We start from the raw sequence: 24,624 nt of genomic DNA, 5'->3' as shown, positions 1-24,624 counted from the left end.
TGACCTCCTTTCAGATAAGACTGCTAAATGCAAAGGTGACTGCTATACTAATTATCCCTGATCTCTCTACAGACCACAATCTCCTGCTCACCATGCTTCAATCTATTGGCCTGAAGGACAACGTTCTCTCTTGGTTTTCTCCCTATCTCTGACTTCTCTTTCAGTGTATCATTCGCTGGTTGTGCCCCCCCTCCTTTCCCACTTGCTGTTGGGGGTTCCTCAGGTTTCAGTTCTAGGTCGTCTTTCACAGAACAGAATAAATTACACACAAAAGATATTTGTCCGTCCAGTTCGGCCTGTTATCCTGCAAGTTGATCGAGAGGAAGCAAAAAAAAAAAAAAAACTGGTACAAGCCAATTTTCCCCACTTAAGGGAGAAAAAATTCCTTTCCGACTCCAATGAGGTAATCAGAATAACTCCCTGGATCAACGACCCCTTTCTAGTAGCTATAGCCTGTAATATTACAATCCAGAAATTCATCCAAGCCCCTCTTGAATTCTTTTATTGTACTCACCATCACCACCTCCTCAGGCAGAGAGTTCCGTAGTCTCACTGCTCTTACCATAAAGAATCATTTTCTATGTTTGTGTACAAACACACAGGTGGACTCTGTCTGCCTTCAGAAGTCACCTAATTAGCAATCTATCACATTGGATTTTATTTAGAGGTGTCAGAGCACAGGGAGCAGAATACAAATACACCCCACAATTTAATTTTTTTTTATAATTAATTTTTTATTTTTAAGTTTTGAAAACCATGTATCATTTTCTTTTTCACTTCACATATACTTGGTACCTTGTGTTGATCTACCACATCAAATTCTAATGAAATACATTTTTTTGGTGAAATGTGAAAATATGTGGAAAATTTCACAGGGTGTGTTTTTTTTTTTTTTTTTTTTTTTAGGCTCTGTAATTGTGAGATCACCCCTGCTGTACTACAGAACACTAGTGACTGTCTGATGTCTCTATCATCTTGTCCACTCTATCTGAAACTGAATCTTTGAGACTGAACTATTGGTGTTTTGTCCATATACTAACCTATCTAAATCTCCATCTCAATGTGTGGCACTACCATCACGCCTAGTCAGCATGCCCGCTTTCTTGGTGTTATGTTTGATGCCGATCTTTCCTTATTTCCTACCTCCCTTTATTCAATCCGCCCCATTGGTACTGTGGAAATAGCAAAAACTTTCATTGTTCTGATCTATTGGCGTCTCGATCACTGTAACGCATTAATTAGTATTCCCCTCACCAGACTCTCCCCTCTCCATCTATCCTGAATGCAGCAGCCAGGCTCATCTATCCAGTCTCACTAGCTGCCCATACAGTTCAAGATTCAAAGTGCTCATTCTCACCCACAAAGTTCTCCACAGTGTTGCACCTCCCTACATAACTTAACTCATTTCTGTCTACAATCTCACCCGTGCTCTCCGTTCAGCCAATGACTTACGACTAATATCCACTGTAATGCGAACCTCTCACTCCCGTCTCGAAGACTATCGAGCTGCTCTGATTCTCTAGAATGCCCTATCCCAAACAATTAGTTTAAATTATAACATCCAGTTTTAGGTCCTCCCTAAAAACACATCTTTTTAGGTTAGCCTATCGCAACCCCTGATCTTACCCTCCTCCTTTCACCGCCCCATCTCCCTTGAGCATCATTCTTCTGAACCTGATCCATCAGAATCCACCATACGCCAAGCATTTGGAAGCGCTACAAATATCGCTGGTGACGGGCTCATCCTTCTTTATATTTACTCCCCTATTGGGGTTAAGATGGGTGGACCAGCAGAATAGCTCTGTGCGCTTTTATTGTGTAAAAAAACTGATTTGATACATATGCAAATTAACCTGAGATGAGTCCAGCGTGAAGGAGCCCAGCACCGCCCCGCAACCTCAGAGTCTCCTCCTTGCTCCCTGACGTCAGAAAGCTAAAGCGCCGTAATCTCGAGATGCGCGAGCTAGCGCATGCGCAGTGTCGTCAGTGTTCCTTCCCTATGCTGGCATCAGCCTCGGGGAGCGAACTGCGCATACGCTAGCTTGCGCAACGTGAGATTACGGCGCTCTAGCTTTCTGACATCGAGGAGGAGATTCTGAGCATGCGGGGCGGTGCTGGGCTCCTTCACGCTTGACTCCTCTCGGGGACAGTACTCATCTCAGGTCAATTTGCATATGTATCAAATCGTTTATTTTACACAATAAAAGCACACAGAGCTATGGGGACTGGATATTGCATGTGCGTTTACATAGATATATTACACCCTCACTATTGCAGTTAGCAAAAGAATGGGTATAGCATACCCTGTGTCCACCAGAATCTGAAAATTCAGACCCTCTATCAATAAATTGACAAGCTTTACAGTGGCCTCAACGAAAGGTACCAGTCTGTCTATTGGTCAGCCATGTCTTCTTTTTATTTTTATTTATTTTTTATCCGTCTCAAAGTGGCTGTGAACCAAGGTATCTCCTAAATTGCGACCACGTCTATACGTGTAATATGTCTCCAAATGTAAAATACTTATGTATGAAAAATATTTTAAAACTGATTTGGTAATCCTCTCTAAGTCTAGTGTATGCTTATTTGGAGTAAGGAACACCCGGAGGACTCATTACCAGGATTCAACAAGAGTCATATAAAAATGTAATAATGCGATTTATTTTCAGTCTTCATAAGAGTTGATTACTTACAGAAATAGTTTAGGAAAAGTCTTAATGTCCTTGAAGTAGCATTGTTGAAGGTTAGGAATCTTCAGGCTCCATGTGTCTTCATCTCTAGGCAGCAACCAACAACCCCCAACAGACTTGAGTGAGTGTAAGAAGACTACCCCTTGTCTGTCCCGGTCAGTCATTTATACCATAGATACAGGCATGTCTTTACTAATGTATGGGCTTATACATTGTCATAAATGGTAGACTTCAAATATAGGTCTTGACGTTCCCATACAGACCTCCAATTGCCAAGTGTATTACTATAAATGGTGTGTAATGTAATACATACTTTATATTAAATATTAATTAATATTATATCACATATTATTAAACTCCTTAAGGACACAGCCATATTTCACCTTAAGGACCAGGCCATTTTTTGCAAATCACTAAGCGGTGATAACTTTAAAACGCTTTGACTTATCCAGGCCATTCTGAGATTGTTTTTTCGGCACATATTGTACTTCATGACACTGGTAAAATGAAGTAAAAAAAAAAATAAAATAATCATTTTTTATTTATAAAAAATACCAAATTTACTAAAAAATTGCAAATTTCCAAGTTTCAATTTCTCTACTTCTATAATACATACTAATAGCTCCAAAAATAGTTATTACTTTACATTCCCCATATGTCATGTTTGGATCATTTTAGGAATTACATTTTAGTTTTTGGTGACGTTACAAGGCTTAGAAGTTTAGAAGCAAATCTTGAAATTTTCAAAAACACAATTTTTTGTGACCAGTTCAGGTCTGAAGTCACTTTGTGAGGCTTACATAATAGAAACCACCCAAAAATGAACCCATTCTAGAAATTACACCCGTCAAGGTATTCAAAACTGAGTTTACAAACATCGTTAACCCTTTAGGTGTTCCACAAGAGTTAATGGCAAATGGAGATAAAATTTCAGATTTTTTTTGTTTTGGTGTGCAAATTTTCAATTTTAATCCATTTCTTCCAGTAACAAAGCAAGGAATAACAGCCAATCAAAATGCTATATTTATTGCCCCAATTCTGTAGTTTGCAGAAACACCCCATATGTGGCCGTAAACAACTGTACAGGGCACGTTAAGGTGCGCCGTATGGTTTTTGAAAGGCAGATTTTGCTGGAGTGGTTTAATTACACAATGTCCCATTTGAAGCCCCCCTGATGCACCCCTAGAGTAGAAACTCCATAAAAGTCACCCTATTTTGGAAACTACGGGATAAGGTGGAAGATTTGTTGGGACTATTTTTAGGGTTTATATGATTTTTGATTTATCTACCGTATTTTTCGCCCCATAAGACGCACTTTTTCTTCCCCCAAAACGGGGGAGAAATGCCCCTGCGTCTTATGGGGCGAATGCTTGCCATTTTACATGGCTGGCAGCGATGTAGGAGTGCGCGGGGACTCGGGGAGGGACTGGGAGGATGATCTGGGGGCTGGCAATAGCGGCGGGGCGGTGCAGTCAGTGTAGTATCCCCGCCCCGCCTCTCCGGTATACTAAAATAAGAGGTCATATCCAAGTAATACTTATTAAACATGCCCCCTCAGTCCTATTACTACCTTACATCCTAATCGCATCTGTAGAATTCAGGGCGGGCGGGCGGCAGCGTAACTCGTCATGTGCCTGTGCCTCCTACTTTATGAATGAAGCAGGCAAGTGACGTCAGTGAGAGACGCGCCGGCCTGCCTGCCTGAATTCTACAGAAGCGATTAGGATGTAAGGTAGTAATAGGACTGGGGGGGCATGTTTAATAACCAATAATTGAATATAACATCTTATATTTGTATAGTGGCGGGGGGGGGGGGAGGTTGGGTGATGGGCGCGATCTGTGGATGGCACAGTTATGGTGGGCTGGGGGTGTCTGTGGATGGCACTGTTATGAGCTGGGGGGTCTGTGAATGGCACATTATATAACACACTATATAACAGTGTCCGTCATCCACAGATGCCCCCCATAACGGCGTCCGTCATCCACAGATGCCCCCCATAACGGCGTCCGTCATCCACAGATGCCCCCCATAACGGCGTCCGTCATCCACAGATGCCCCCCATAACGGCGTCCGTCATCCACAGATGCCCCCCATAACGGCGTCCGTCATCCACAGATGCCCCCCATAACGGCGTCCGTCATCCACAGATGCCCCCCATAACGGCGTCCGTCATCCACAGATGCCCCCCATAACGGCGTCCGTCATCCACAGATGCCCCCCGCCCCCCATAACTGCGTCCGTCATCCACAGATGCCCCCCGCCCCCCATAACGGCGTCCGTCATCCACAGATGCCCCCCGCCCCCCATAACTGCGTCCGTCATCCACAGATGCCCCCCGCCCCCCATAACGGCGTCCGTCATCCACAGATGCCCCCCGCCCCCCATAACGGCGTCCGTCATCCACAGATGCCCCCCGCCCCCCATAACGGCGTCAGTCATCCACAGATGCCCCCCGCCCCCCATAACGGCGTCAGTCATCCACAGATGCCCCCCGCCCCCCATAACGGCGTCAGTCATCCACAGATGCCCCCCGCCCCCCATAACGGCGTCCGTCATCCACAGATGCCCCCCGCCCCCCATAACGGCGTCCGTCATCCACAGATGCCCCCCGCCCCCCATAACGGCGTCCGTCATCCACAGATGCCCCCCGCCCCCATAACGGTGTCCGTCATCCACAGATGCCCCCCGCCCCCCATAACGGTGTCAGTCATCCACAGACCACCATTAGTTCCAAACCCACCAAACACACAGCACACCTTTTGGTTAAAGATATTTTTTTTTCTTATTTTCCTCCCCAAAAACCTAGGTGCGTCTTATAGGTCGAAAAATACGGTATATTACATTTTTGTGAGGCAAGGTTACTTTTGAGGATCACCTAAAGGGTTAATAAAGTTTGTAAAAATCATTTTTGAATACCTTGAGGGGTGTAGCATCTTAGAAGGGGTAGTTTTTATGGAGTTTCTACTCTAGGGGTGCATCAGGGGGCTTCAAATGGTACATGGTGCCATAAAAAGTCATCGAAATCTGCCTTCCAGAAACCATACGGAGTTACTTTCCTTCTGTTGAAACCGTAAATCGCTTTGTGCATGATTCGTAAATGGGTATCCCACCATACCTCGTTAATATGTTTTCATACTTTTAAACAACCTTTCAATATGCTCTGAGAGATATTTTCTATTCCCAGACTTTCGCTCCACTGGCTAAAGTCACCCATTTTATTGTACCGCGAGTCTTCCTGTTTCAGACCATAGTAGAGAAGAGAGACTGATGATTAACATCTGCAGGTTTTAAAAGTATGGGAATGGTCTGTAAAGGGTACAACAGTTTTGACATTGACATCATTTTTAACCGGTGATTCCGGCCCATCAATGACAGGGGAAGGTTATGCCATTGTTGTAACTCCTTGAGAATCTTTTCTATTAAGGGGGTATAATTTAGTCTATAAATGGATTCCATGTTCCTTCCTATTTTGATACCTAAGTATGTGATAAAGGATTTCGCTATTGGTATTCCCTTTATGTCCTCTCCCAGATTCCCGTTGGACCTGCTATTTAAGAGGAGGATTTCGCTTTTAGCATTATTGACTCGCAGTCCCGAGAATGACCCGAAGCTTGATAACGTTTGAAGCACCCTGGGGAGATGCATGGCCGGGTTTTCCATAAATAACACTATGTCGTCTGCGAATAGGGCCACGTTCATACTATGGAAGCCTACCTCTAATCCTTTAAATAATTCAGGGGAATTAAGGCGTCTGGCTAGTGGTTCAATGGCTAAATCGAACAGGAGGGGGAGACAGGGGGCACCCCTGCCGCGTTCCGCGTCGTAGTGCGAACTTTGCGGACATGAACCCTGCTAAAGATATCCTGGCAGTGGGGTTGGAATAAATTGCCGCTAGAATAGTGCGAAAGTTGCCCCTAAATCCCAGTGTGTCCAGCACCTGATCAAGCCAGTACCAGCTAAGGCTGGCAAAAGCTTTTTCGTTATCAAGGGTGACTACAGCTCGGGTCAGGTCTTTGTATATAGGACCTTTCGCCACTGAGAGAGCCAGCAATACTTTCCTTATATTTGCTACTGCAGACCTTCCCTTGACAAATTCCACCTGCAGCGGTGACACTAGGGAGGGGAGAATCTCCGCCAACCTATTGGCCAAGATTTTAGAGAGTAATTTCATGTCCTGATTAATAAGGGAAAGAGGCCTATATGCCGCGGGATTTACCTTTTTTGTGTATAAGGGATATTAACGCCATGTTCATTTGATCTGGGATGTCCTTTCCTGCCATGATAGATGAAAACAAAGTAGTAAGTGTTGGTGTTATTTGCTGATTCAATCAGCTGTATATCCGTCTGGGCCTGGAGCTTTTCCTGTGGGGAAGGATTTTATGGTAGATTTCCGCCGCTGTTATTGGGGCGTTCAGCATGGAAAGCTGTTCCTCAGAAATTTTGGGCAAAGAGAGGGCCTCTAAAAACAGACGTCCCCGCTCTTCATCCCCTCCCCTATTTTCATAAAACTGGGCAAAATTATCTCCTATAACATTAGTTATATGCTGGGGGTTGTGAACCCTGTAACCCTCCCGTGTTCGAATGCTGTGGATGTGTGTAAGCTGTCTCTTCCCTTTCGCAAGGGATGCAAGAAGTTTACCCGATTTGTGCCCAAATTTATTTAATTCTATATCTAATTTAGTTTTTTTGAATTGTTCTGTTTTTTTCTGCCCATTCATCGAACTCCCTTTGGGCTGAAATCCATTGCTCTTTATGATTTGGGGTTTTGTCCGTTATATACAGTCTATATGCACATCTAAGTTTCTCACTAGCAGCTTGATAGCGGGTTCTTGCTAATTTTTTGAGTGAGGATATGTAGGCTATCAATCGCCCTCTTAGTACAGCCTTTCCAGTTTCCCAGAACACGGCAGGCGTATGGACATGTTCTTGGTTATCCCCAAAATACTCCATCCACCAGCCCTGCAGTAACTGTTGAAAGTTGTCATCCGGCAGGAGAAAACTTGGGAATCTCCATATATAGTCCTGCCCTCTAGGGAAAAGATCTGCTAAGTCTAGGAGAAGCGGGGCATGATCCGATATTATTAGATCACCAATAGTTATTTTTGATACTTTTGATGCAGTGCATTTGGGGATAGAAACATATAGTCTATCCTCGACCAACTATCATGAGCATGTGAGTAGTGTGTGTACTCCCTGCTCTGCGGGTGTCGGAGCCTCCAACTATCCTTTAAACCTGTGAAGTCTGCAAAATCGTGCAGTCTCTGCACTTGCTTTGTACTAGCGTCTTTTCTCCTATCTTCAAGAGTGTGCATCACTAAATTGAAGTCCCCTCCAACTATCTTGCAGGGGTGAGGGTTGCTCACAATTTTACTGCCCACCATTTCTAGAAAGCTTTTTTGATTCTGATTACTTCATTGTATATGCTGTAGTTACCAAATGGGCCTGAAATATGTGTATGCAATAGCCTTCCTTCAGAGTCTGAGTCATTTACATGAAGTATGTGTGGAATATGCCGTCTGATAAGAGTTAATACTCCGCCCTTCCGTCACATTGCCTCTGACCTGTAAACCGTGCCCACCCACAACTTTTCCATTCGGGCAAAATAATCTCCAGAGAGGTGGGTCTCTTGCAGTAACGCTAAATCGGCTTTCAGCCGTTTAAGTTGTCTGAGAATTTTCATGCGTTTATTAGGAGACCTTAATCCCTTTGCATTCCATGATATAATTCTCATGTGACCCCTCTACACACAGCTTTATGTCTGCTAGCGTTTTGGGCATTGTAAAGGGAGAAGGACTGCGCCCACCTCCCATAGAGAGACCGCCTCCCAGCAGAGCAATCCCTCCGTATTAGTATAATCTCTATACGTAGTACCAAGATGCATGTGATAGACATCCCTAGAATCTGAAAAAACATTGTTAACTGAAAAAGCATAACATGCCCTAATAACATCAACAGGAACATTAATTCTGGGTCACCACTCCAGTAAAAATGGACTTTCCTTTTTTCTGGTATACGCAGAAAACAGAATAGTGTGCGACTTCATCCCACCGTTCGTTAAGCACATTTGCTAGAGTCCCCCTTATACTTCACCAACAGCGAGGGAAGAGGTCAGCCCTCTTGCTGGGTTGCTTGGTGCTGCTTGGCTGGCAGCCGTTGTTCCTTCGGTGATCCACGGATGGCGGAGTTAGAAGAAGGAGGCACACGAGTCCAGCTGTTAGCATTCGGATCCTCTGCCGCTGTCGTCTCACAGATATCTCTTCTCTGTCAGTGCGATGAAGGAAGTTTTCCGCTTCTTTCGGTTCAGTGAATTGATAAATTGTGCCGTCTCCTTTTGATCTTGAGCACAGCTGGGTACATTAGTTGGAATTTGATTCCCTTCCTAGAAAGTCCAGAACAAATGGCACTAAAAGCTCTGCGTTTTTTCGTTGTTTCAGCCAAGTAGTCAGCGAATAACAGTGCTCTGTGACCACGGATGGTTAAAGGTTCTCTTCTTGGCCTATAAGCCTTCAATATGTCCTCTTTATCAGAATAATCCAAGTATTTGCATATGACCTAGCGCGGTCTTTGTTTTTCGGATGGCGAGGAGGGTGGTTCTCTCAGGGGTCCCACACGATGCGCCCTTTCTACTTTTCACCTCCCGTGAAGGCCTAGCGCTTGGGGTAGATCCACCTCAAATAGGCGATGCAGATCTTGTGGCTGCGTGGATTCTGGGATCCCGGGATCCCTACTAGCCTTAGGTTGCTCCTTCGAGACCTATTTTCAAGGTTCTCCACCTTCTCGTGCAGCTTAGCTGTTAACTGTGCAAGTTCCTTGTGCTGCATTGCTGCTTCCGCTGCGTCCTCCTCCATGCATGCCACCCTTTGCTCTAGCTCCTGAAATCTATGGTCATGTAATGCCACCTCTTCTTGTAGCTTATTTAGTGCTGACTGTATGGTGGTAGAAATAGGGGCTATTAGGTCTGGGGCAAGTTGTTTGGCAACCTCTATGGCTAATTGTTTTATGTCCACAGCTCCTCCTGCCATTTCAAACATGTCCACCTGAGTGCTTTCTGTCTCCTCACTCACCACCTTCTGATCTCAGCTCTGCAGCACGGGAGAAGGAGACGGCGCCATCTTGTGAAGCTCCCTGTCTTCCTCGGGAGTATCGTAGCTGGAGGGAGTTGGTTTGTGCCTGCTCCAGAGCAGGTATCTCTCCATGCACTCGGCAATGCCTGCAGGCAACAGTTCTATGCCTCTGTTGGTTGGGGAGGCCGGTGGAGCGGGTCTGCTGTGACTAACTGTGAGGATCCGCAGTTGCCGCGTCCTCACATACCAGCGCCGGAACCGGAAGTTCTGAGAGGACTGTTTTATTGGCACTATTTTGGGGGGCATATGACTTTTGTTTGCTTGCTATTACAATTTTTGTGATTTAAGGTAACCCCAAAAAACTTTTTTTGACCATGTTCATCTGAGGGGTATTTTTATAGAGCAGATTCTTACAGACGCGGCGATACCTAATATTTCTACTTTTTTTTTTTCATTTATTTTAGTTTTACTAAATAATTTTGGGAAAATTGTTTGTGTCTCAAGTCTGAGAACCACATTTTTTTATTTATTTGTTTTTTATCCGATTTGTCAGTGGCTAAATTGGGATATAAATTTAGTACTCCATGGAAGTGTGGTACTCCCTGAAGCAACCAATAATGCAGAGGCCCGGGTGATCGGGGCACGTGTCACACAGAGTAGTGGTGTCCTTCCGTATCCCCCTCCTGTGACACACTCTGCACCTTTTTTGGGGCCGTCCCTTCTTTCCAGTATGGGGGACCACACCTTGAAAGTGTTGGCCAGGGACGATCAGGGCGCCTCCAGTTCCCGAGGTACTCCAGCCTGCTCTTTCCCAGTCAGAAAAGATCAGGGCCTTGAGGACTGCCTCATAGAACTGAAGGAATATCCCTGTGTTGCCAGCGCTCCGGGACAGCACAAAAGAGTTATACCAGGCAACCTGCACCAAGTAGACTGCAACTTTTTTGTACCATGCCCGGGTTTCGCTCATAGCGTTATATGGCTTGTGGACTTGATCAGATAGATCAACTCCTCCCATATAGCGATTGTAGTCGATGATACAATCTGGCTTGAGGACCGTTGCCGCGGTACCTCGCACAAGGACAGGGGGGGATGCCGTTACCATGAATTGTGGACAGTACAAGGACATCCCTCTTGTCCTTATATCTGACCAGCAACAGGTTTTCACTGGTAAGGGCACGGGTCTCACCCCTGGGGATAGGTACCTGGAGGGGGGTGGGTGGGCAGGGAGGCCACGTTTGTTTTTTTCCGCCCGGTCCCACAAGCGGACGTGGATCTGGCGGCGAGTGACTGGAACAAGGTGATACTAGTATAAAAGTTATCCACGTACAGGTGGTAACACTTATATAGCAGTGGGTGCATAAGGTCCCACACAAGTTTCCCGCTAACACCCAGAGTGGGGGGACATTCTGGGGGTTGAATACGGGAATCTCGCCCCTCGTACACACAAAACTTGTAAGTGTACCCTGAGGTACTCTCACAAAGTTTGTACAGCTTCTCACCCGCCGGGAACGTACTGGCGGAAAAGGAGTCTCCCCTTGAAAGCAATGAGAGACTACTCAACCGCGACCTCCCTTCCAGGTACATAGGCTGTACAAATTTGGCCCCAAAGTGATCGATGACCGGTCTGATTTTGTACATGCGGTCTTAGGCAGGATCACCTTGGGGGGGACATGCTGCATTATCTGAATAATGCCAGCATTTCCGGATGGCCTCAAACTGGGAGTTTGTCATGGCCGTACTGTAAAGTGATATATATTATATAATATATATATATATTTTTTTTTTTTTCCCTCCTTCTCACTAACTTTCCCTAAAATATCCCTGCCTAACCTAACCTTTCCCTAATTACCTGGGTGCTGGGGCACAGATGTGGGGTGCTGGCTGGAGATCCGTGCAGCGATCCCCTCTCCTCGGCTCCCTCGACACAAAAGGAGGAGGAGAGGAGCGCTGCGGAAATTTGAACCCCCCGCCCCTGCAGCCGACCAATGAGAGCGATTATCACACCACCGATCGCCATCCTTTTCCGGGTTATCGGGTCCCATGGGTGCGGGGGGGGGGGGGGTTACAGGACCTGATAACCCGGGTTCTGATCACCGGGCGGCGGTGATCGGAACTATACATGTACCGGTACGTCATGTGTCCGGAACAGGTTAAATTGATTCTGTCACCTCATTTTCGGTTATAGAGCTGTGGACATGCACAGCTAGATCGCCGCTAGCATGTCCGCAATATACCGGTCCTATAGGGCTGTTTTCTTTTACTTTTGTTAAAAAAAATTATTTTAGAGATATGTAAATGAGCCTTGTAAGGTGCCCAAGGGGTTGTACGAACCTTCCTGGTGCCCAGCCATGCCCCCCTGTGAAGGAGCCCAGCACCGCCTCTAAATCTCCTCATTTCGTCAGTGTTAAATTGCCGTAATCTCACAATGCACAGTTCCTTCCCTGAGGCTGATGCCAGCACAGGGAAGGAACACTATACTGTCACTGCGCAGGCGCAAGCTTGCGGCAATCTAACACTGACGAAAGGAGGAGATTCGGAGGACATAGGCGGTGCTGGACTCCTTCACAGGATGGGGGGGGGGCGTGGCTGGGCACCAGGAAGGTTTGTACAGCCCCCTGGGCACCTTACAAGGCTCATTTACATATCTCTAAAATCATTTATTAAACGAAATAAAAGGACACAGCCCATTAGGACTAGTATATTGCGGACATGCTAGCGGCGATCTATAACCGTAAACGAGGTGACAGAATCCCTTTAACATTTCCCCCTCTTGAGGGTGAGATAATCTTTTCGAACCCACAACATAAAATTTTACAATTATCTTGGACTCTTCATTCTTCTTCTCTTCTTTATAAATTGTCCTTCAATTATTTATTTTACAACACAATAATATTTGCTGAACATATTGTAATCCTTGATTGAATACCAATTGTGACGGGATACCACCCCTCATGCCCGAAACACTGACGTGGGCATTCGTGGTCGAGATACAAGACAGCACAAGATTAAATTATATATTTAATCGCCTTAAGGGCACACTAGATAACACAATATACACTAACACAATATACACTAAGAATATATACAGTGGTCTGAGGTTACAAATACAGGTAATATGGTACAAACAGGATTACACAGCGCACAAGTCAGTTACTGGGTAGATGAATGTTCCTATGCTGTATTCACATGGAGGGCAGTGATATCAGCTGGTTTCCAGGTCTCTCCAAACACATTTGCACAATGTGACCCCCTTTCAGAAAAAGAACCGCCCGCTTACTGGCACAAGCCTTTTAACCTGTAGTTTATTTACTAAAATACGCTTAAAATCTATCTTCTTATTTTCCTGTTCACATTCTGCCTATAAATCTAACCATATTTTCTGCAAATCTATCTTTTCACTAGGAATAAACGTAAATTATAATCTACTCTTATCAGCAATAGAATGTGTATTTCCATACTCACAACCTCAGTAGAATCAAGCCTGGGCTTCTGTCATCAGCACGTCTTGTTACGTCTGGCACTTGTTGTCCTCCTTCAGAAGTTTCTTCTTAGATTCTATGATTTATTAAAGCTTGATAATTATTTTTGAGTTCACTCTTCCCCCTCTTCAAGCTTTAATATATATCGGTATGGTAGCTTGCCAATTGTAATATGTCTCCAAATGTAAAATACTTATGTATAAAAAATATTTCAACCTGATTTGGTAATCCCCTCCAAGTCTAGTGTATGCTTATTTGGAGGAAGAAACACCCGGAGGACTCGTCACCAGGATTCAACAAGAGTTATACAAAAACAGAATAATGCGATTTATTTTCAGTCTTCATAAGAATTTATTACTTACAGAAATAGTTTAGGAAAAGTCTTAATGTCCTTGAAGTATCATTGTTGAAGGTTAGGAATCTTCAGGCTCCATGTGTCCTCATCTCTAGCTAGCAAACAACCCCCAACAGTCTTGAGAGTGAGTGTAAGACCACCCCTTTTCTGTACCTGTCAGTCATTTACAGGGGCGTAGCTAAAGGCTCATGGGCCCTGGTGCAAGAGTTAGGCTTGGGCCCCCCTTCCCTCAGTGCCTTGTGTGTCTTCTTATGCAGCACAAGGGTCTTTGGGCCCCTCAGGCTCCTGGGCCCGGTAGCAACTGCTACCTCTGCACCCCCTATAGCTACGCCCCTGGTCATTTATACCATAGATGCAGGCGTGTCTTTACTAATGTATGGGCTTATACATTGTCTTATCTGGTAGACTTCAAATATAGGTCTTGATGTTCCCACTTTTCTCGGGTATCCTTTTCTTGAAATCTCTGATACAGAATGGTACCCTCTGTTTCAAAATCCTCATCCCTTGTACAATTCCACCGTATTCTGAGGAACTGTCCCTTTGGGATTCCCTTCTTTAATGTAATAGGATGAAAACTCCCACATTGCAAAAAAAATTAGTGGAGGTATCTTTACGATGTAGGGATGTCTGAATCAGATCATCTTTTTTCCATAGCCGAATATCTAGAAAAGCAATAGAATTTTTCTGTATCTCATAGGTAAAAACCCAATTTTATTCTCATTTAAGTGCCTTCGACAAATAACTGAAATTCTCACCTGACCACAGTATCAAAATACATAGTAACAGAGGTCATTCTTATTTATGGAGGGTCCCCAAGCCTCTAAAAATCTTAGAACCCAGAGTTCAATTACTAAATACACACTGCATATGTGGGTGAAGTATAACTGGAGGTCTGCCTTGACACCTAACTACCTGATATTAATGCAAATTAGAGATGTCTTTTTTCAAGCATCCACTGATTTTTTGCACACTCTTCCGGACAGTGTAAAAAAAGGCGTATCTCCGTTATTGGCTATTTGCCAGGACAATGATATCCCTTCGGCGCTGGAACTTTATAAACACCCGCTAATGACAGGCTGCTCTCCATTCCATATCAACTATTGCATCAGATTTTTAAAGCAATACCTAACACGTCTACCTACGGTGGTAGTCCATTCCTCGTTTGAAAAGTTAGTTATGCAGATTAAAGATCCAAGAGGGAAAATATCCAAACTGTATGAGATTTTGATGTCCGCGTCTAAAATAGATAGTCCAACCTTTCTACAACAATGGGAATCAGACTTACAAATCAAGTTTTCACCAGTTGAGAGAGGGCGTGCCTTGCTCTCCCCGACGAGGGTGTCCAGGTGTGTCAAGGTACAAGAAAATAGTTATAAAGTCCTAACTAGGTGGTATTTTACACCCCAAAGACTTCACCGTATGTTCCCCGCTACTTCCAATCCTTTGTGTTGGAGGTGTAATAAAGAACTGGGTACTCATGCACACATTTGGTGGTCTTGTGACAGAGTAGTGCCCTTTTGGAAAGCAGTGTGTAGAGTTTTATCAAAAATAAGTGGGACACACGTCCCTGTGACCCCAAAACTTTGCCTATTTGGTTTGTATAATGATGTAAAAGGTCCAAAGAACATGAGAATCTTGAGTGCGGCTTTGCTGGCTTCTGCTAGACTCCTCATTGCAACGTGCTGGAAACAGCAGGAGATACCTCCAATCCAGAAATGGTTTGTCAAATGTGACCAGATATGTAGACTTGAACAAATGGTACATTGGGAATCTGGATCCCCACTTAAATTTGAGGCTATTTGGAACCCCTGGAGAGCTTATAGAAGGTTCACTCTAGGTTGATTATTTGAATAAGACAATACTCAGTGTACATAGACGATGGCTCTTACATACAGCTGAGCAATTTTGAGTTCATGGAGATGTGACTTACAAAAAGTAAGATTAGAGCATCTGACTGTCCTTCCCTTGGAGAAGTTCCAAGGTTAATGGAAATACTTTACGCTCCAGCTATTTGATGTACCCTCCCCACCCCCTGTTTGTTACTCTTTCCCCTTTTCTTACCACAACCCGTTTACCCATGTATGACTATTGCCATTGGTTTTGTATGTGGTTATGCAATCATTAGCCTAATTGTACGTGGTTATCAGCTCCACGTCCTTGGTTATGTTACCAGAATATTGAAGATGTCATAGAGATGTCCTGATATGCCTTATGTCATATTGTGTCTGTATCTCAGATTTGTATTTTTTATATCGAAAGAGTCAATATGGATGTTTTATTGGCTGATAAAACAATAAAAAGAGTTTTAAAACAAACAAAATACATAGTAACAGTTTATAAGACCTAAAAAAGACAGCGTTCAGCTGTCCGCCTGGCCGTGCGGAGGCGAGCAGAGCGGAGGCTGAACGCCGCCAGACTGATGCAGTCTGAGCGGATCCGCATCCATTCAGACTGCATCAGGGCTGGACGGAAGCGTTCTGCTCCGCTCGTGAGCTCCTTCAAACGGAGCTCACGAGCGGACAGCAGAACGCTAGTGTGAAAGTAGCCTAACAGACTCCTACTCTCTAATGCAGGGGTAGGCAACCTCCGGCACTCCAGCTGTTGTGAAACTACAACTCCCAGCATTCATACTTGCTCTGCTCTTCTAGGAACACACATAGAATTGAATGGTGAATGCTGGGAATTGTAGTTTCATAACAGCTGGAGTAACGAAGGTTGCTGGATAACACTGTTTACCGTTGATGCCTACATGCGATATATTTATTTATGATAAACAAGTTTTACAAATATTTTTATTGAATGTTTGTTTTTTGACAAAAAAAAGTTTAATCTTATGATGACTGACCTGTGTATTTTGGGTTACGGTTACACACAGAACTGCTGCTGTTATTCTGACTGCAGGGCTGCAGCAGTTATTTTGAAACTGGTCATTTTTGTTTCCAAATGTTGAAGCAATTGATGTTTTCTTTTGTCTTTTAGAGAATTGGAAGTGCTCAGAGTCTGACTGAAGATGATGTGGAGTAAAATGTCTGCATATGTTAATTTAGACCAAATTTTGTTCTGTTGCAAAATTAAACTGTTATTACTGAACATGCCACTAGTAATAAAGTTTTTTTTTGTTTGTTTTTTTTTAAACTGCGGTGTTACTGTAATTACCTGATGTCGCAACATTTGTACAATACAAATATTGTTACATTTGTTTGCTTTTTGGTTGATAAAAGATCATTTGGAAGTAACTAGATTGGCTAAGAGAATTAATTAACAAATGTCTTTTCCATGTCATCTTCCACGACTGCATACCATGACAGATGACCCTCCTCCCAACCAGGTAGGGACAGGAAGTTTAAAAGTAGGCCCTCCTCAATCTCACCTTCAGTGTCTTCCTGTCCCTCCAGGTGGGGAGGGGGGGGGGGGAGTGCTGGGTTGAGGTAAAGGAAAGAAGAAAATGTGCCCACCTGCATGGAGGCAGACTGCAGCCCCAACCCCTAGCTAGGGTACCTGGTGCTGCAGGAGCTGGAGCGGTGCTTCCGTCCTGGCCTCTGTTCTCCTTCCTACAGGAAGGCCCATGCAGCGCTGGACACTGAGGAAGTTCCTCTGGTTGAGACGTGAAGCTCCGCCAGCCATCCGATAGGTTGGCCCTGGCAGGGATCCGCCAGGAAAGCGCTGGGGAGAAGGCCATGCGTGCCAACCTGGAAGGAAGCCCAGCTCTTAGGTCTGTAAGTTGAGGGGTATATATTTTGGCATAATTTCAGCTCCCTGCAAGTGTGAGGATGACTGATCTGGGAGCTGTAGCTATGAAGAACCCTGTGGGCCTTTCTGCTGTTTTCTTTTTTTCTTTTTTTTTTTTTTATGCAGAACCATTCACTTCAATGGGGCTGCAAAAAAAAAAAACTGAAGTTACTCCATGTGCATTCCCTGTCCGTATATACGTTCTTAAAAAAAAAAAAAAATATCCTGTTTCTTGTCGTCCGTATGTTTTGCGGACTGCAAAATACGGTCAAGTGCAAGACGCCTTAAGCAAATTATGTTCTAGGTATACTAGTAACATCGCTAAAGATATTGTTCCTTCCTTTAAGGATAAACTTAGGGAAGTAATTAAACAAGAAATGCAGTCTGTCCTGGAAGGTTTTTCAGTTTCTGAGCCCTCTCCCTCTTGTTAGGTTAAAAAAAAAGTGTCTAAAATAGTTATTTCTGACTCCTCAGACGATTCATCTAGATCCGACACTGAGTTTAAACTCTATTTGTAGTGTTGAGCGAACTTGTGTTTTAAGTTCGGCGTCTAAAGTTCGGGTTATCGAAGAATCGCGTTATGGATTCTAAATTCAGTAATGGTCCGTTGTAGCAGAATCCATAACGCAATTCTTCGATAACCCAAACTTTAGACGCCGAAGTTAATGCACAAGTTCGCACAACACTAGCTATTTGTTTTCTTCTGAGGACACCTGAGATCCCTAGACCCAAGAGACGGGAATGTAGGAGTGGATGCCCTCTCGCAGACATGGAATTTCTCCCTAGGCTATGCGTTTCCTCCCCTTCTGCTAATCCCAAGGGTGTTGAGGAAAAAGCCTGGGTGATCTTGAGTGGCCAAAACAGGCCTGGTTTCCGTTACTAAAAGTCATGTCTGAAAGCAGCCCCTGGGTTCTTCCTTGGAAAAACGATCTTCTGAACCAGGGTCCAGTTTTCCATCCATACATGGAAAGCGTATACCTTGCTGCTTGGAGTCTGAGAGGTTAACTCTAAAATCTAAGGGTCTTTCAGATTCAGTGATAAGCATAATGGCTGCTAGCAGAAAGGAGGTCACTTCGAAAATTTACTCTAAAGTTTGTAAGTGATTCTTTTCCTGGTGTTTAGAGTCCAAGTTATCCCTGTCTTTTTCCATCCAGACAGTATTGGGTTTTCTTCAGGTTGGGTCTAGCAAAAGCCTACGTCCCAACACTTTGAGAGTCCATATTGCAGCTTAAAGCTCTGTGTTTGATGTCAAAATAGCTGACCATCCGTGGATAATCGGGTTTCTCAGAGGAGCAGACAGACTTTATCCCACACTAAGACCTAGAGTGCCCCCTGGGACCTAAATCTAGTTCTGTCAGGCCTCACAGAATCCCCGTTTGAACCTCTGTCTTCGTTTGGTTACACTCAAGGCTGTTTTTCTGGTAGCCATCACCTCAGCCCGTTGAGTCGGTGAAATCCTGGTTTTAAAAATGATCGAGCCATTTTGCAGTGTTTTCCCTGACAAAATAGTATTCCGCTTGGATACCTCCTTTCTTCCAAATGTGGTCCAAATCCATAGACAGGAGGAGATCTTCATTCCCTCTTTTTGTGAGAATCCTAGATCCTCTGGGGAATGTGGATTTCACTCCCTTGATGTGAGACGGGCAGTACTCCAGTACTTCGAATCTACAGGTCCATTTAGGAAGTCTGATTTCCTTTTTATCCAGTTCCAATGGCAAAGAAGGGGGAAAAAGGCTACTAAGGGGTCTATTTGTAGATGGATAAAATCCACCATCTCTAAGGCATACAAAATGTTGGGGAAAGATCCACCGGGTTTCCTCAAAGCTCACTTTACCAGAGCAGTGGGTGGCTATATGGGACGAAAAAACTGATTCTTCGGTTGAACAAATTTGTAGAGCAGCCAAAGCACAGGGCAGCAGGGGGAGTGTGAAGTCCTATTCAACCTAATAGAGCTCTATTAGGCTGGGTTCACACGGGCGTGTCCGGATTAGGTCTGGATGCATCCCGGTGTATTGCGGCAAACCGGCGCGATTAGGTACGCAATTGCAGTCAGTTTTGACTGCGATTGCGTTCCGATGTTCAAAGAAGTTCAGGTTTGGGTTAGTTGTAGTGTAGACTGTATTATTTTCCCTTATAACATGGTTATAAGGGAAAATAATAGCATTCTGAATACAGAATGCTTAGTAGGTGATCAATTGAGGGTTAAAAAAATAAAAAATCAACTCACCTTCTCTTGATCGCGAAGTTCCCGGTCTCTTCTTTACGTCTTTAATGATGAACTACCGGCTAGGACCTGTGGTGATGTCAGATCACATGCTCCAATCACATGGTCCATCACCACGGTGCTGGACCATGTGTTTGGTGACGTCAGATCACATGCTCCAAAGGTCCTTTAGCCGACAGCTCATCAGAAGAGACCGGGAACTACGCGATAAAGAGGAGAAGGTGAGTTAATTTTTGTAATTTTTTTTTAACCCTCAATTGATCACCTACTAAGCATTCTGTATTCAGAATGCTATTATTTTCCCTTATAACCATGTTATAAGGGAAAATAATACAGTCAATAGACTGTCACCTAGCAACCATGCGTGAAAATCGCACCGCATCCGCACTTGTTTGCGGATGCTTGCGGTTTTCACTCGGCCCCATTCACTTCTATGGGGACTGCGTTGCGTTATAAACGCACAATATAGAGCATGCTGCGATTTTCACGCAACGCATAAGTGAAATCACAGCTCATGTGCACAGCCCCATAGAAATGAATGGGTCCAGATTCAGTGCGGGTGCAATGCGTTCACCTCCCACATTGCACCCGCGCGGAAATCTTGCCCGTGTGAACTCAGCCTTAGGGTTTGTTCACACAACTGTGTGCTGCCCGTGCCGTGGACTGCAAATTGCGGTCCGCAATGCACGGGCGCCAACCGTGGGGTAGCCGCAATCGCATCGCAGACCCATTCACTTGAATGGGTCCGCGATCCTTCCGTTCCGCAAAAAGATAGAGCAAGTTCTATCTTTTTGCTGTGCGGAAGCACGGAACGGAACACCACAGAAGTACTCCGTAGTGCTTCCGTTCTACAATCTCCGGATTTGTGGACCCATGATGCGGAATGCACACGGAGAGGTGCCTGTGTATTGCAGATCCGCATATGCAGTCCGCAATACGGCAACGAGACACCTATGGTCGTGTGAATGAGCCTTTAGGGTGAATAGGAGTAGCCGCTAAGGGGGCAAATAGTTATTCATATATTTTTTTTAAACTTTTTATTTAAGTAAAAATCACCCCCTTTCCCAATTTTACATATAAAATATATAAACAATAAATAAATAAACATTACATATCGCCACGTCCGAAAAGTCCAAACTTAGAATATAAAAAAATTTGTGCGGTGAATGCCGTCACAGCAAAAAAATTAATAAAAACTGCACGATTTTTTTGTCACCTTGTCCCCCCCAAAAAATAGGATTGGACTGTTCTATTATGGGATGGACGTTCCATAAAATGCTGAATGCACTCGGCTTTTTTTGGCGTTTTTTTTTTTTTTTTTGGCGTGGTATCGAATGGTATAGAGCAGTGATGGCTAACCTTGGCACTCCAGCTGTGGTGAAACTGCGACTCCCAGCATGCTCCATTTATTTCTACAGTGTTCTGAGAGCAGCCAAGCAAGGGGGGCATCTTGGGAGTTGTAGTTTTGCAAAACAACCAATAATTAAAAGGGGAGTGAGAGGTCAGATCTGAGGTATGTCTGCACTCTGGATTACCTGGAGTAAATACGTAAATCAGAAAGGATAATCCTAAAACATAACATTTAATTCAATATACAGATAAAAACTCTTAAATATTGTGTGCGAAAACAAACATTGGGATACACGGTTAATAACCACTAATCAATAATGCCAATGATTATCCCAAAACTAAGTACAATAATTTAGAGTGCACGGCGGCACTGAGTAACCAGCGTGTCCTACCGGTACCCAGGGACGGGCATCAGATGCTACACCACACAATGTGTTGATAGTTGCTCATCCTGTATGGATATCCGGATAAACATCAGGGAAAAACAAAAAAGGCTGGCAATAATACACATGTGTGCAGGGTCCTTATACGGTCCCTATAGTGGTGAATACTGACTAGTCAACATAATAGGTGGTGAAAATAATGAAACAATGTCAAGTAAATGACAGAGATAAAGGCCCTAGGCAGAGTACTGCCGACTTAAAGGGGAGGGGCATTATAGATAAAATGAAGCCAATTAAGTTGGTGGGGACAGTCACCAAGAACAGACACTTGTCTACAAGAAACAGCTATAATTCAGCTGTTCATTGAGACCTGTCGGAGTAACCGTCTGTAGGAGAAATATCCACTGTGACTCACGCTGTAGTAGGATCCTATCCCAGTCTCCCCCTCGTTTAGGGGGGCTAACAGCCTCGATGCCCATGACCTGGATGACCCTGGGGTTTCCTTAATGCGACTCGCATACGTGACGGGCCACAGCAGTATCGCGCCGCTTTTCTATATTGAGGAGATGTTCCCCTATGTGCCTGCGTAGCTCTTGTTTAGTTTTGCCTATGTACTCTTTTTGACAAATACATGTTATCTTGTATAAAATTCCAGCAGTCCTGCATGAAATAAAATCTCTGATGTTGAAGCTGCGTTTAAAATTGGTGCTGTAAAAAGTTTTACCAGGGTTGATGTTATTACAAGCCACTGCATCTGAAACTACCCACAGCACGACGACTCAGCCAGGTATTCGGTGTAGCCAGTGGAGCAAAGTGACTATGTACCAATAAGTCCTTAAGGCTTTGGCCTCTTGTGAACGTCACCTGTGGGTATTCATGCAAAACATCATGGACATCTGGGTCCATAAGGATAGGCCAGTCTCTCTAGATTCCTTGGCAGAGCCATTAAAGGTAGTGATGAATCGTACCTTCCTATCTCCCTCCTGTTTCTTTTTGGGAGTCAGTCGTGTATCTCTAGGAGTGTTGGCCGCTTTCTGGAAGGCCCCTCTCAACAACTTGTCAGGATAGCTCCTGGCCCTAAATCTCTGTCGAAGGTCGACTGCCTGGTGTAGGAATTCTTGCTCATCAGAGCAGTTCCTGCACAAACGCAGGTACTGCCCGTAGGGTATACCGCTCTTTAATGGCAATGGGTGGCTGCTCTGCCAATGCAGGACTGAATTAGTGGCCGTTGTCTTACGAAAGATAGTTGTAGAGAGCTCACCCCCAGGCTTCTTGGAAATGCAGACGTCCAAAAAGGGAAGGGAACTATCGTTGACCTCAAAGGTAAAATGAAGGCCAATTACATTGCCATTAAGAGAGTCCACGAACTGTTTGAATTGCAGGGCACTGGCGTTCCAAATTATGAGGATATCGTCGATGTACCGGGCCTATAACGTTATGGGCCCGGTCATCGACTCACCCTCGCCAAAGACGGTGGTGGCCTCCCACCAGCCCAGGAGCAGGTTAGCATAAGACGGCGCACAGGAACAACCCATGGCCGTACCCCTGAGCTGGTGGTAGAGGCGGCCGTCAAACATAAAAAAGTTGTGTGTCAGCAAAAATCTAAGCAGCTGTAGAACAAAGGCATTGTGCACCATGAACTGTTGCCCCCGCATACTGAGGTAATAACTCACTGCCGTCAATCCAGCCTCGTGTGGTATGGAGGAGTAGAGAGCCTCCACATCCACACTGGCTAACAGTGAGTTATCCTCAATGCAGATCCCTTCCACCCGCTTTAGAAGATCCATGGTGTCACGGGTAAAAGATGGGAGTGCAACAACAAATGGCATTAAAATCTGATCTATATACACCCCTATATTTTGTCCAATACTCCCAATGCCAGCCACGATTGGTCTCCCCTTGAGTGGTCTAAGGCCCTTGTGGACCTTGGGGAGACTATAGAACGTGGCCATAACCGGGTGCTTGGGGTACATAAAGTCAAACTCGTTTTGTGAAATTAGGTTCTCAGCTCTGCCTGCCAACAGAATCTCCCTTAGCTCAGCTAGGTATAGTGCTGTCGGATTGGACGTCAATATCTGATAACTGTTCCTATCCTTTAGGATATGTTCGCACATAGACTGATAACCTTGTCGGTTCATAATCACTGTGTTTCCACCCTTATCGGATGGTTTTATAACTATATCCTTGTCCTCTTTCAAGGACCTAATTGCACGATGTTCCTCAGATGAGCAGTTGTTGTATTGCGGGATATGTTGCATTGTCATCATGTCGACAGTGACAAGTTGCAAGAAGACGTCCAAACATGAAACATCACCTGCTGGTGGCATTTTGTTACTTTTATTCCGCAAAGGTGTGAATGGACCAGAACCTTGCAAAGTGTGCACATCTGCCGAAAGGCTGTGCAACAATTCCACATCTGCTAGGAGATCTGTAGGTATGCCTAAAAACGGACACTTCTTTTTATCAGCAATCTTAAATTGCTTATGCCACCTAAGCTTACGTATAAACATATGCAGATCCTTTACCCAAGTGAACATGTCATAATGACGGGTGGGGACAAATGAAAGTCCCTTAGATAATACCGCCATTTCACTGCTGGAAAGAGTACGGCTGGAGAGGTTGATTACTTCGGGCCCAATTGATCCCGTGTGTTTGGACCATTCCTCAGAGGGTAATTCACACCTTGATCTAAAAAACCTCCTCTGTTCACGCCGGTTGTACCTCTTCCTCTCCCCCTACCTCTCCCTCTTCTATTGTAGTTCTGTTTATTTCGATTTGAGTTCCCACCAGATTCTCTATCACTGTCCGATAAGTCGGTTTCAGTGGTAGAGATCTCCGAAGTCACTTCTTTGCGGGGCACTTCTCTCAATACCAAATAAGCCTTCTTTTCTTTGAATTCAGCTAGGTCTTTGTTAAACTGTCTGTGCTTTCCTTCACGTAAGTAATACTGATATTTCTCAACGGTGATTTGGAGTTGTTTCTCCTTGTTGACAAATTCAGGATCACTAGAAAAGGGTTTTGTAACTTCAACTTGGGTTTGAAGTTTATCAGTCAGACTAGTTAAATTGATTCTTTCTTCTTCCAATAAAAGTGGCATCAGTTGGAGAGAGCTTTTTGTGGCCAGTTGCTCCCAACGGGTATTAAACCCTGGGCTTCGTTGTTTGTGCACAGGGGTAACAGAAATACAAAGTCCCAGAGGTACAATGCCTTGTTTGATATAATTATCAAGGATTTGTACCTCCCACCAACTTGACAGGTGTTCTTTATAAAGTCGGTTAAGCTCTTTAAAAGCCACCTTGAAAGAGGGTATACACTTTTTCTGTTGATAAGATCTGTCAGAAAATACCTCTTT

General features: G+C 44.4%; 1 protein-coding gene across 2 annotated transcripts in view; it reads left to right on the top strand.

Annotated features, from left to right (window-relative positions):
• The window catches only part of TOMM20 (translocase of outer mitochondrial membrane 20), a 135,985-nt gene that overhangs the window by 49,699 nt on the left and 61,662 nt on the right, over positions 1-24,624 (top strand). The window contains exon 5 of one of the 2 annotated variants that reach the window (XM_044291644.1): positions 16,566-16,676. The exons of the other annotated variant lie outside the window; for it this stretch is intronic. Coding sequence (XP_044147579.1) covers positions 16,566-16,610 — 45 coding nt within the window. The 3' untranslated portion in view covers positions 16,611-16,676. Of the gene's footprint in view, positions 1-16,565; positions 16,677-24,624 lie in introns of those variants that run through there. 2 annotated transcript variants of the gene reach the window in all.

The sequence above is a fragment of the Bufo gargarizans genome, chromosome 4 (genome assembly GCF_014858855.1).
Source record: "Bufo gargarizans isolate SCDJY-AF-19 chromosome 4, ASM1485885v1, whole genome shotgun sequence".
In the NCBI taxonomy this organism is placed as follows: domain Eukaryota; kingdom Metazoa; phylum Chordata; class Amphibia; order Anura; family Bufonidae; genus Bufo; species Bufo gargarizans.
Note: the sequence above shows the minus strand (reverse complement) of the source record. Positions and strands in the feature narration are given on the sequence as shown.